The 13471-nt window shown below is 37.4% G+C and overlaps 1 protein-coding gene across 1 annotated transcript; it reads right to left on the bottom strand.

Moving 5' to 3' along the window:
* Positions 1 to 3928: 3928 nt before the first annotated feature.
* Positions 3929 to 4854, bottom strand: LOC311598300 (olfactory receptor 8D1-like; the record flags this gene model as incomplete). The annotated part of the gene is given in 2 exon segments (XM_084783335.1): positions 3929 to 4104; positions 4107 to 4854. Coding segments are annotated over 2 exon segments (924 nt in total).
* Between the last annotated feature and the right edge of the window lie 8617 nt (positions 4855 to 13471).

The following is a 13471-nucleotide window of genomic DNA, read 5'->3' as shown; positions in this document are numbered from 1 at the left end:
ATGAAGTTAGGAAATCAATAGTGACCCTTGGTTGGTCCTACAGATGGCAAAGCCTTGTCTAAAGACATCTTCTCCCAATTGTCTCATGTAGGCCTCAAATAAAATGACTTGGTTATGTACCATGTACAAAGAATATAGTATATTTAGTAAGTAGAAGTGATTCATTTTACATTATCTGTTACACTTTATGAGCTTTGTTTTTTCCTCAGTAACTTGAGTATAGTAATAATTTCTCTTGAAATAGTTTTAAAATTTTTGTAAAAAATCACTTTTTGGAAATTCAAATGAAGGCTTTGTGATACATCAAGCCTTTAACCTAAATCACATTTTTTGAGCTTTTCTCAAGCACCTATATTGCCAAAATAGTTTTAAATTTTTTGTTAAAAATCACTTTTTGGAAATTCAAATGAAGGCTTTGTGATACATCAAGCCTTTAACCTAAATCACACTTCTGGTGCTTTTCTCAAGCACCTATATTGCCCCAAATTTTTTTTGTAAAATCAGGGATCCCGCTCAAACTAAGGCACCAGCCAAGGACAATACAGGCTGTAAACTTTGAACTCTGCCCAGATCTAACCAATGGACAGAGCATTCTCCACAGTTGAGTGGAGAGTGGGGTATGACTTTCACAACTCTGGTGCCTCATATTTGACCATGTCCCCTGAATGGGGAGACCTGGTGGCACTCAGAGGAAGGATAGCAGGCTACCAAGAAGAGACCTGATACCCTATGAGCATATACAGGGGGAGGAGGTCCCCCTTGGGAGCAGTCATAGGGGAGGGGAGTCGGGGGAAAATGGGAGGGAGGGAAGAATGGGAGGATACCAGGGATGGGATGACCATTGAGATGTGGCAAGAATAAATTGATAAAAAAATAAAAACAAAAACAAAAACAAAAACACCCAAAAAATATAATTCTCATACAAAATTTTCTGATCTGAATAATAACACATATTTGTAATAAAAACAGAGTCACTATCATTATTGGTAGTATATTTATTCATAATGCAGGAAAATAAAGCTTAAATGACCTTAATCATAACAAATTATATCAATACCCAATAATTCAGCAGATATGAGTGAGTTTCTGGGAGTGAGCCTCTACATAATTGTATTATTAGTATGTGTTATCTATAAGAAAAGTACTCACAGAATGAACTGTGAACACTAAGTACATGAAAACATATTTTGTATCATTTCTCACTGGAGAAAGCAAATTCAAAAGCATAAAATATACACATATTAAAATTGATAAGATTAAAATAAAAACATGAATTCAAGTTTTGCCTTTAAATGCAGACAACTGTAACATTTATCCATAAATGTTAAAAGTTTAAAATTTACCACATTCAGAAGCAGGTTGGCAGTTTAATAACTGATTCAGAGTTCACTTAACACAATGTACAAGTATTTCATATATATATATATATATATATATATATATATATATATATATATATATATAAATCAAGCAGTATGGAACTGATAGCAACTTTGAATTGTAATAGAATAACATACCCTGAGGTAACTAAGTGAATAGACTATGAAAAGTCCATATAATAGTATTTTAAATAATAAAATATGATTACTTTGAATAAAGAAAAGTTAAGCACATATTTATAATCTACCTATCTATATGACATGATAGAAATACCAATAGCGAGTCCATTGTGACAATGTGAAAATCATGTATTTTCTATGGAAAGAGATTAAGAGTCATGAAACACATTGTTTGTTATTTTTACTGTAGCAATGCTCTAAAATGTATAAATGTGTCAAAAGTAACCCTTGTCTTCTGAAATATGTGCAGTATCATGCACTTTAACTTCCCCTGGACAATTTGTGTGTGATGATGTTTCTCTAAAGTAAAAATAAATGTCTAGAAACATAAAAACTGCTATGGGGATTTTGTTAGTGTTCTGTTACATTTTTAAAAGTTGTGTAATTCTGCCCAAATATTAAGCTTTTACTTACTCAAGTCAACTTTTGGATCTTTTGGAAGTATTTTAGGATGTCCCTCAAATAAATTCTTTACTTTATTTTTCCCCTCACGGATACACATATATTTATCATCTCTGCATTGCTTTATATTGACGCTATGTCTTGTAGCTAGTTTCCTACTGAATTCTAAGTGTTAATGTATCTCTTGATACCTTACTAAAGTCGTAGGTTAGTTTTATCACTGATTTTCTAGGGACTTAAGAGTAAGCTATTATACTGTCTGCAATTAAAAGTAACTTTTCCTTATTTCCTCATTCCTACACTCCTAGGAGATATATTATATTGCAGCTAATTGAATAATAATTTATATTTAATAATAAATCATAATGGGGTTGGTATAAACTGTCTTTATCTTGTCCTACTATAAAGAACTATTGACTCAGGAGAGTCTGAACCAAACAGAAATCAAGGATCCTGAATATTCTGTAAAGTAAAAATGTTAAATTACTTTGAGCAGAAGCTGAAGACTGAAACTGCCAATCTTTTCTGCAACTGTGTTTTTTCTGTGTTTCTCTTTATTTTCTTGTGTATTTATCTAGTCCTTTCAAGGATTAATGGATAAACTTACAATCCAGTTTCTTTTTTGTTTGTTTGGTTTGTTTTGTTTTGTTTTTCGAAACAGGGTTTCTCTGTGTAGCCTTGGCCATCCTGGACTCACTTTGTAGACTAGGCTGGCCTCGAACTCACAGAAATACGCCCGCTTCTGCCTCCCGAGTGCTGGGATTAAAGGCATGCGCCACCACGACCGGCTTTTGTTTGTTTGTTTTGTTTTGTTTTGTTTTTGTCCAGTTTCATTTGTACAAACATTCAATATAAGTTAGCAGCCTGCCACATTGCAGGTTTTCTTTTTTAAGAAATAAAATTTCTGCTTTGATATTTCCATACATGGCTATCTTGAAGTTTGCTTGGTCTTAACTCCAGCCTCTCATATCGCCTTCTTTCCACTGTATTGGTAAATGGAGAGTCATGGTTATCTAAGATGCTGCAAATAAGTGATAGATAAAACCTGAAACCTAAACATGTCATTCATTTTTACCACTCTCCCATTTAAGGTTCAAGAAACATTGCAGATGAAGGGGAAGGGGGGAATGTAAGAGCTAGAAGACAGGGGGAAAAGCAGTAAAATTATACCATCCATATATGAAACAGTCACTGTAATCATGAATTCAAAGCAGCTGTGACTACTGAGCTTGTAAAAGACAGAACAATTCATGGTTATTCATGAAAGGGGGTACCAAGTTTCTTCTTGGTAAATTGCTGTCCTTCCTCTGAGTGCCACCAGGTCTCATGGTCCCCGCCTCCAGGGGACATGGTCAAAGGTGAGGCACCAGAGTATGTGAGAAAGTCATATCCCACTCTCCACTCTACTGTGGAGAGTGATACAGGGGGAGGTAATCCCCCTCAGGAACAGTCATAGGGGAGGGGAATAAAGGGAAAATGGGAGGGAGGGAAGAATGGGAGGATACAAGGGATGGGATAACCATTGAGATGTAACAAGAATAAATTAATAAAGGAGAAAAAAAGAAAAAAGAAAAAAGAAAGGGGGAAGTGTTTAATGAGCCACACCTCTTCCCCCAGAACCATAGGGATAGAAAGATTTGAATAAGCAACTATTGAATATCAGGTTAGGGAAAAATATAATATATCACTTCATTTATACAAAAGAAAAAGCTCAATTTTCCTAACAAAACACTAATACCTGATATTTTTATTGGAAAATAGAGTCAGTGGTACATGGTAAAGCATTTATTAACATAAAGACACTGGATGTTGCCCTGTGGTATAATGCCTAATACAAGATCCTCTGAGATTAATCTCAGCACCACTAACAAATATGCTCTATATTTTAAGAGGTAAAAATAAATAGATAGAATATGTTTTCTTTATAGCCACTACCTTCTTCCATCTCTCCTTGCCAAAAGTAAGACTTACCTTCTCACCAAGAATCTGCCCAGGGCCTTCTTCACATCTTTGTTCCTCAAACTATATATTAGTGGGTTCAGCATGGGGATCACTGTGGTATAGAACACAGAGGAAACCTTCCCTTGCTCCAGAGAGTTACTTGAAGAAGGCTTGAAATACATAAAGGTGATAGACCCAAAAAGATTCCCACAGCCATGAGATGAGAACTACAAGTACCAAATGCTTTGGACCGACCCGTCGATGAACTGATACGAAGGATGCTATAGAAGATGAAGACATAGGAGATGGCAACAGCTAGGGTGGGTACCAAGGTGTTGATCCCCCCAATGATAAATAGGAGAAGCTTGTTGAGATGTGTATTAGAACAGGAGAGGTTGAGGAGGGGGAGAACATCACAGAAGTAATGGCTTACGATGTGGGATTTACAGAAGCTCAGGTTCATCATAGCACTTGTGTGTGCCACAGCAGAGAAAAGGCCTAGGATGAAGGCAATGAGCACTAATAGTGCACAGAGTCTAGAGGACATGATCACATTATACAGCAATGGTCTGCAGATGGCCACATAGCGATCATATGCCATGGCAGTCAAGAGGTAACCTTCAGCCACCACAAGAATCACAAAGAAAAATAGCTGGGCCATGCATTCAGAGTAGGAAATCAAATTTTTCTTCCCAAGAAAGTTCACCAGCATTCTGGGTGTAATGACAGTGGAATAGCAGAGATCAACAAAGGATAAGCTGCTGAGGAAATAGTACATGGGAGTGTGCAGCACTGGGCTGACTGTGATGAGCAGGATCATGCCCAGGTTCCCTACCACTGTCACCACATAGATGCCCAGGAACAGGAGGAAGAAAGGAAGTAGGAGCTCTGGCTGCTGTATTAATCCCACCAAGACAAACACAACTGCTGCAGAATGATTCCCAGCGCTCATTCTTTGTCGATATCTGTGAAAACAGAAAATAATACTTTAGTTTACTATCACACTACAATGAACATGCTTGATCTCATATAAAAACTGAAATTTGCATCACAGAAGATTTTTACTACACTTGTGAATTCAACCAAAGCTTCTAAGAGAGATTTGAGAAGTGCCAATGTATTGTTTTCATCTTCTTTTCAGAAACATCTAATTTATCTCCTTTAATTTCTCTCCAGGTTGGGTCAGAATTTTGATCACAAATTAAAATGCTTCCTTATGAGTTAAAAAATATCCTTTCTGGAATTAGCAGCAAAATCAAATTTATCCCAAGGAGAGGAAAAAGACCATTTGCTCACAGGTGAAGAGTAGAACTTCTGTGTGTGTTTGCTCATGCACTTAAAAACACAACTCAAGGAGCTGAGAAGGAACTCCTGTGGCTTTGCATCAAGTTGTGGTTACATAAGGTAGAGTATCAGCCTTGTATCTGTTGTTAAACTCTTTTTCAAAAGTACAAAACAAGCAAAGTGAACCAACAAAGTAAAATTTCAATAAAATAAATCAAGAGAAAAAAGTAGAAAAGATATCGAAAATTCTAGCACTGTTTCTCCAGTTTCATTACATACCATTACCTTCAAAGTACCTACCCACCCCCCAAAAAAGGAAACAATGAAGACTCCATTCCACAGCATTGAAAATACTTTTTGTAAATCTCTAGCTGGAGGGAAGGTAGACATGTACACATGTGAACATCATTGAGTCATTCCAAGAAGGAAGCTGTCTCTATCCAGGTGTACTCATCCAACACAGCCAGGATCGTGCTATGTTGGTAAAGCCCAGGAAACAGCTGTTTCCTCCCACTGTACTGTGATGAAACACAGCCTCCTGTGGCACAACTGCTTACCTCAAAGTTCACAAGGAGAGTTTCCTCTCGCTCAATATTTCTCAAGTGTGTCAACGGCTTAGTACCCTAATCATAAGCTAAAAAGCCATTACTTCTGAAACCCCTAAAACCAATGGACAATCATTACAAGACAGGAACATTTGTTCTGGAACCTGCTAGAAGAATGCTATACCATAATCTTGATCCTTCTAGTAATTGAGGCCCACAGTGGTTCGACTCTGGATCTGAACAAATAAAAGTATGTGCTACATTTCTTCCCCCGGGAAACATCACAATCCAGTCAGTCTACTACCCTTTTGAGGGTGAAATGCTTTTCTCATGGAGTATTTTAGACGACAAAGGGTGTTGTCAGAATACAATATGTCTTCCATTTAGAAATGATGGCTAGAGACAACGGTTGCCCTCCTTGAGTCCTCTCTTATCTTTTCTCTTTTTCCTTCCCCCTTTTTTCCTCACATATTATATGTGGATTCTGTGTGCTTTACCCACATTATGACATTACATTCCTTGGAACCCTTGAATGATTATATATTTCTGATCTAGAGATCCAGGTTAGGACAATTTAAGAGTCTATATGAACTTGAGTAGGTTTTCCATAAGAGATGGTTGATATTTTATAGACATTTGTCATCTAACTAACCACAAAGCAGAGAGGATGGCAATGTGAATCATTTTAGATGTCGAAGGGTGGTCCAGGTTTCTAAAGCTTTTCCGAAAAGGCAATTCATATTATGGGCAAGAGAAGGGGCATGGGGTCCCCTTGCAAAAAACAACCTGAGCGTGGAGCTCTTCCTAGACAGGCTTAAAACAGCAAGAGACCAATTCCAGCTAAGAGTACTTTATCTGAGAATTTTACTTCAGTTGCAGAAAATTAGGCTTAAAGAAAATGGAGAAAAGGGAAAATTGATGTTTCTGCCTTCAACAGTGCTTATCAAATGGGATATAAAATATTTGAAAAAAAGGAAAAGGTATTTTACTAAAGCATTCTTCTAATGAAAAAAGGCCTAGTGTGACTAGCTTTGTGCTATACAGTCTCGAGATTACCTGTAAAGATGAAGAACAAAGCCAACGAAGAGATACACAAGAGTTCAAATGAGCGTTTGCATCTTGCAGGTAAAGCAGAAATGTTGCATGTGACTGAGCATGAGTCTCATGCCAACTGTCCCTCTGTGAGATCTCATACTATTGTCATGAATGAAACTGGGTACTTACCTAGGTCTTTCCACAGAAACTAAAATTCTTATAAATTGCTTGGTTTCTTTTTCACGTAACAGTATTAAGACTTCCAAAGAATTACCTTCTCCTTTCTTACACAAGTTATGTCAAGGGCTGGATGAATTGATATTTTTGGCTCATGTGAAATATCAATATTCATCTAATTTATCAGTGTTCAAAAGCAGATCACATCTAGCTTCCCAGTCCCTACAATCATGAGTGTGATATTGAGCTTTTATGGGATGCTCCTGAGGTTTGGGATTTATTAGAAATACAAGCACTGATTAGTTCACAAATTCCCTATAGTCCCCAGCAACTAAGAACATCCTGCCAGAATGACATCTTGCCATGGGTTCCCATCTGTCCCAAGAGTGATGATGATGGTTGTAAATAAAGTCCTTATGTCTTCAAAAATCCTCTATGAAGATACAACATTAAGTCAGATGTCAGATGCTGGCTTTTACCTTACATTTTATTGTTTTTTTTATACATAAAAGAATTTCTTTTGTTTAGCTTTGAGTAACTTAAAACATAAATCAAAATAAACAAACACTTTGTACTTTATCTGAGTGGCCCCAAGAGAGTTGCTACCTTTGAGAGCAGGAGGTAAACAAGGGTTCAAACACTCAAGGTGTCATCACCAGATGGTTGAGTCAGACGTATGCATGCTTTCCCAAGTCTCAAGCCCAGATAATGTGTGCTTTTAACAATTTCCCTGCAGCAATATATTCATAGATTTGTCACGCCACCCGTATATAGAGAATTCCTCCCCTTACTGCATTCTCTCCGTTTGTTTTTCTTGTTGTTTGTTTGTTTTTGATGTAAAAATCTTGCTGTGTAGCCCAGAGATTCAAATTTGCCATTCTCTTACATTAGCGTCCAAGTGCTTGGACCACACAGATTCTTTGAATCTAAAAAATTTTTTACTGAAAAATATTTTTCTCAGATCACATATCCTGAATATGGTTTTCCCCTCCCACTGATCTCTCAGTTCCTCCCTCACATCTCCGCCCATCTGGATTGAACTTCTTTCTGTCTCTCATTAGAAAGCAAACACACTTCTAAGGATTAATAAAAAAATAAAGTAAAACAAGACACAACAAAATCTAACACATCAGAATAGAACAAAACAAAGAGAAGAAAAAAGAGCCCAAGAGGAGGTATAAGAAACAGACATAGAGACCCATAAGGATTAATAAAAAAATAAAGTAAAACAAGACACAACAAAATCTAACACATCAGAATAGAACAAAACAAAGAGAAGAAAAAAGAGCCCAAGAGGAGGTATAAGAAACAGACATAGAGACCCATAAGAATCTCATAAAAATGCTGAACTAGAAGCCATAACACATATGAAAATGACCTGCAGGGTATATGTGCGCTTGCGAGTGTGGTGTGTGTGTGTGTGTGTGTGTGTGTGTGTGTGTGTGTGTGTGTGTACCATCTACTGCCAGGCATTAAGTCTACCTTAATAGTAGTTTATTTATCTATTGAGGCTCCTTTGGAGAAACCAAATTTTCATTTGCAAGTGGTAATCTTTTGGAGACAGCTTCTGAGTTAGGGGTGAGAGTGTGCGTCCACCTTTAGTACAGCATCTGATGCAGAGTACTGTAGCCCCTGTAAATGCTACTAAGTCTCATCTGTGAGCAAATCCTGTTGATTTAAAGTGGATGGAGTTCTCCATCCCCTCTGTTTCTGATACTGTTTCTGCCTCGTCTTCCACTTCCCATATGTTTTCTTAATATGGTATTTTATTAAATTTAAGCACACCTTACATATACTTTTTCATTTTAAACTCAGTTTGATGAGATTGTCCAACAGGAGCATAGATGACTCATGCTAAGCATTATAAAGCCTGGAAAACAAGTCTTGTGAGATAATCAAAAGATATATGAACTATTCATCATATATAAAGGATACATTTCAGTGATTAATTTCAGTTTTTCTCAATGTAAGAGGTGTATGTGTAGGGGGTGATTTCATTTTCAGGACACCATGATTTTATCCCACGTTTGCCATTTCCATGCTATTATCTTGTATAGTCTGTGATATATCTTCAATAATTGCAGTCCTTTTTGCTTAGAGACAGCTTACATTAGGATGTGCAATGCTAGGGAAACTATTCTTCTTAAGGAGCTAATGGCAAAATAACAAAACCTTGCCTGGAACCCTCTATTGATTTTTTTTATAGTTTGAGAACCCAATGCTAGTCCTCATTCTATTTGATTTATAAGTGATTTGTATGAAGATAATTTCAAAACACGAGAAGGGAAAAGTGCTGGCAAATACTTGTCTAGCTTCTACAGTGCTGAGAGTATCAGGACACAGCTTGTATCCATGAGTGGTTCTCAGACTCTTCCAGAAATGAAAGTAAAGTAGGCATTTTGCTGGCCGTCTCCAAGAAGGCTGCTGTAGTCACACAATGGGAAAGTTATCGTTTATGATGAGATGAACAACCTGGGGATTCAACACAGAGGATATTGTTGTGTTTTTAAGATACCAATGACTAGTTCATATCCAGAGACAGCTTTTCCCAGGAAACTGTCTGTTTACATATTAACAGTGATGATCACAGTATCTCCTTAGAGACACTGTTTTCCCCTCAGATTGCATCTCCATGCTCATTACTTCATTTCCAAACTACAAAGAGTAGAAGTCATCTGCAGTGGCTCTCTAGGCGCTTTCTGGCCTTGAATAAGAAGTCTAGTTGCCTCAGTGCCAGTCAGTTGCTAAATCATCATGTCTTGTACTTTATATTAGTGTAGAAAACTGTGAAATTAGACATGTAAGCTGAAGATTCTCTAAACACAACACATATACAGATCAGCCCCATCCTTGTGGTGGGCTGTTCAGTATCACACTTCTCAAGTCTTTACGAATTGCACTAGGAGATAATGACTGTCTCTTGAGAATGTTTTTTTTTTTTTTTTTATCAGTTTTAGGCTTAATATTTTCCACATGAGAAGTCAAACTTTATTAAAAATTCATCTTACTGATCCTAAATTCTAATTGCAATATTCTTTTAGAATATGAATATTTTTTAGAATAAAACTACAAGGTACTTTGAAAATATATAAATCTTTTTGGTTAACAGTATAAAATAAAAATCATGTAAATCTCAGTGAATTCCCATAATATTAGAAACAGCTGCAGCCTTTTTTTTAAATACAAATGAAGCCTGCGGGGAGTGGCTGAGGCATTAGAGAACATCTTTTTTTTTTAATCCATTTCACTGCTCCCCAAATCAGCATTGAACACTACAGATGCATTAATAATTACTTGAGCTGCACCAAACAGATACAAAGCAAAAGGTAAGAGACCCAAGAATCAAGCTGGAGTAGCCATTCTAGGATCTAATAAAAATAGACTCTCAACCAAAACTAATCAAAAGAGATGGGGGAGGACACTGCATACTCATCAAAGGGAAAAACAGAACTGAGCGGGAGGGGGAGGCATAGATTAGACATCTAAGATGTAGCGTTTCAACCCAAGCATTGGGTGTTTCTGCTTCCACAATAAAAATGAGGGAGATGAATCTTAACAACACTTCTGTTTCCTCAGTACACAGAATTAATAACATTTCAGTCAACAGAAACATGAAACAGACTGAGCAGTAATTACCTGCAGATGCTGAAGGGCCAAGGGAATGAAGCTTATTCATCATAGTGCTTCAAAAAAGTGCGGTTGTGTAACGCAGGGATACATAGCGAGAAGGCCTGAGTAATTTTTTTTGAAAGATAAATGAGTGTGTTTCAGAATCCTGATTCATTCAGATAAAGTTGCTTTGAAGGGTACTCTATAAAAAAGATGGCGTATTGATTATTAGTCATGGTTATATTATGAACCTAAGTATTCTTTTAAAATATTTAGAGTAAAACATCAGACTCATAAGATATCAAGAGTTTGTTTTCTTTTTTGCTTGGTTTTTAGAGACAGGGTTTCTCTGTGTCACCCTGACTGTCCTGGACTCGCTTTGTAGACCAGGCTGTCCTCGAACTCACAGCGAACTGCCTGCCTCTGCCTCCTGAGTGCTGGGATTACAGGCGTGCACCACCACGCCCAGCTTCAGATTTTTTTTTTCTAACTTTGGATTTACTAAGAGGAAAAATAAGATGGTTAATTTCAACTATAAAATTTATCTTGGGTAGCAATAGTATAAAAACATAATGGAAAAAGACCTGAAAGTGTGCTATGCTCACTAGTTTTCCACCAGCAATCATGTAACTGTAGACTAGATGTCCCTCAAAGCTACAGGTAATCTCTCAAATGCCAAGGCTAATCTTCCACACTACTGAACAGGAAGGAAATCCATAATTCCTCAGTAGAAAGACAAAACAATTCTCATAAGGTAGATTTTGCCCTGAAGGAAATGAAAATTTCATGGATTTATTGAAAGTTAGTTTTGCTTTTGAGGGCTTTTGAGAGTTCATACACAAACGCTACAAAACATGGAGGTAATTTGGTTTTTTCTCAAACCTTTGAAAAGATGAGTTCTTCTCCAAGGAATCAAAATCAGACTCAAATATTGTGGACACTCTGCACTCATAAGCAGTTAAGATGGTGTGCGATTTAGGATATACACCTTTAGGACTGTGCTAAAGCAGAAACTGATAGAGGTTTTTTGCTTCCCAAGTATGAAAGACAACAATAAGTTGGTAGTAGATTTGGAGTATCCTTTAAGATACTTGCAGATCAAAACAGGAAAAGCAGGAAAGCACTTGAAAGCATAATGCTAATGCTTAGGCTTCTGTCTAGAAGGCTTAGAACTGGGCTTGTGACCTGTTCTTCACCTTTGCTCTCTGCAGAAAAACAACACTGCCTGTATTGTAGTTGAGAGTGGGATATTACTTTCTCACATACTCTGGTGCCTCACCTTTGACCATGTCCCCTGGACAGGGAGACCTGGTGGCAATCAGAGGAAGGACAGCAGGTTACCAAGAAGAGACTTGATACCCTATGATCATATAGAGGGGGAGGTAATCCCCCTCAGGAACAGTCATAGGGGAGGGGAATAAGGGGAAAATGGGAGGGAGGGAAGAATAGGAGGATACAAGGGATGGGATAACCATTGAGATGTAACAAGAATAAATTAATAAAGGAGGAAAAAAACAACAACACTGCTTCTAAAGAAAATGGTAATTCTGAATTAATGTCCTGCTCTTTTGTATTGAAAGATCCCAAACATTTGTAAATCTCAATCTCTGACTTTATACAAGAGATAGATAAAGACCACATTTTTCTTTTTTAATATTTTATTATTATATTTCTTTTTGAACACATACATTTATATTATTACACATAAATATAGTAAACTACATATAGCAAGAAGAATCACAAAACAATCAGGAATTATTTAAATGTTACATTCATAGTGATTTGGCTATTTGTATTTTTGCAAGCTAGAAGAAAATATCATTCCTATCTTGGTGAGTCTAAAACTTTGAATGAAAATCAATATCTATCATCTCTCATCTCTATTAACATAAACATCTATCTAAACCTAAAAACATCTTAACCACTAAACAACTAAGTTTAATTGTATGGCTAAACTATCTGATCTTCAACCCCATTGGAGACTTGAGAAGCAATAAAACTTAATTACCTGAGTGAACCTGAAGGAAAAAAAAGCTTACAAGACCATCAATTTTAAAACTATGATTATGCTGAAGTATTGTCTACATTACAGAACAGAAATCTAAATAACTCTTATTTCTTGTCTCAGCATAATACCAGGTAGTATTAAATTATTTTATCTGAGTGTCATTATCTTTAGGATTTGATACAGTGACTTCTCTACCTTCCCCCCTCCCATCCACCAATTCCCTGCCTGCCTTGGGGCACAGTCAGCAGAAGTGAGTTTTACTCTGACCCCTGAGAGATATTGTCAGACTCAAGACTTGCCTTCCTTTCTAAGGAGACCCAGAGGACCCAGGAACATTCAGGTCCACCTGGGGCACAGCAAGCAGAGATAAGCAGCAGGCTGTTCCATAAGCTCCATTGCAGGCTGTCACAATGAAGCCTGCTGTGCCAAAGGAACATCCAGCTTAGAGCCCTTCCCATCAGTCCTGTGACTGCCTGGTCCACCTGTCACACAGCCAGCAGAGGTGAGCTGCATAGTTTCCCCAAAGATACAGTGTTAGGCTCCCAGCTTAGCCTTCCTTTCCAAGGAGGCCTGAAGGACCCCAGGAACATTCAAGTTCACCAAGGCACAGCCAGAAGAGCTGAGCAGTGAGCTGTTCCCTGAGCTGTACTGTCAGGCTCAAGACTACCTGCCTCCCTAAAAAGTCCGGCTGGCATCAGGAATATCCAGCCAATACCATGGACAATCCAACGGCTCAAGGCCAGCATAAGTACATAATCCATAAGAACCAGGGTGATAAAGTACCACCAATGCCCAGCTATCCTACAACAAGCCCTGGTCATCAAGATGGAAGCTAAATAGAGAAATCACGAAAATAACTGATGTTATGAATCAAATGGATCTAACCGAAATCTATAAAATGTTTCACTCAA

The sequence above is a fragment of the Acomys minous genome (genome assembly GCF_964271855.1).
Source record: "Acomys minous genome assembly, chromosome: 5".
In the NCBI taxonomy this organism is placed as follows: Eukaryota; Metazoa; Chordata; class Mammalia; order Rodentia; family Muridae; genus Acomys; species Acomys minous.
Note: the sequence above shows the minus strand (reverse complement) of the source record. Positions and strands in the feature narration are given on the sequence as shown.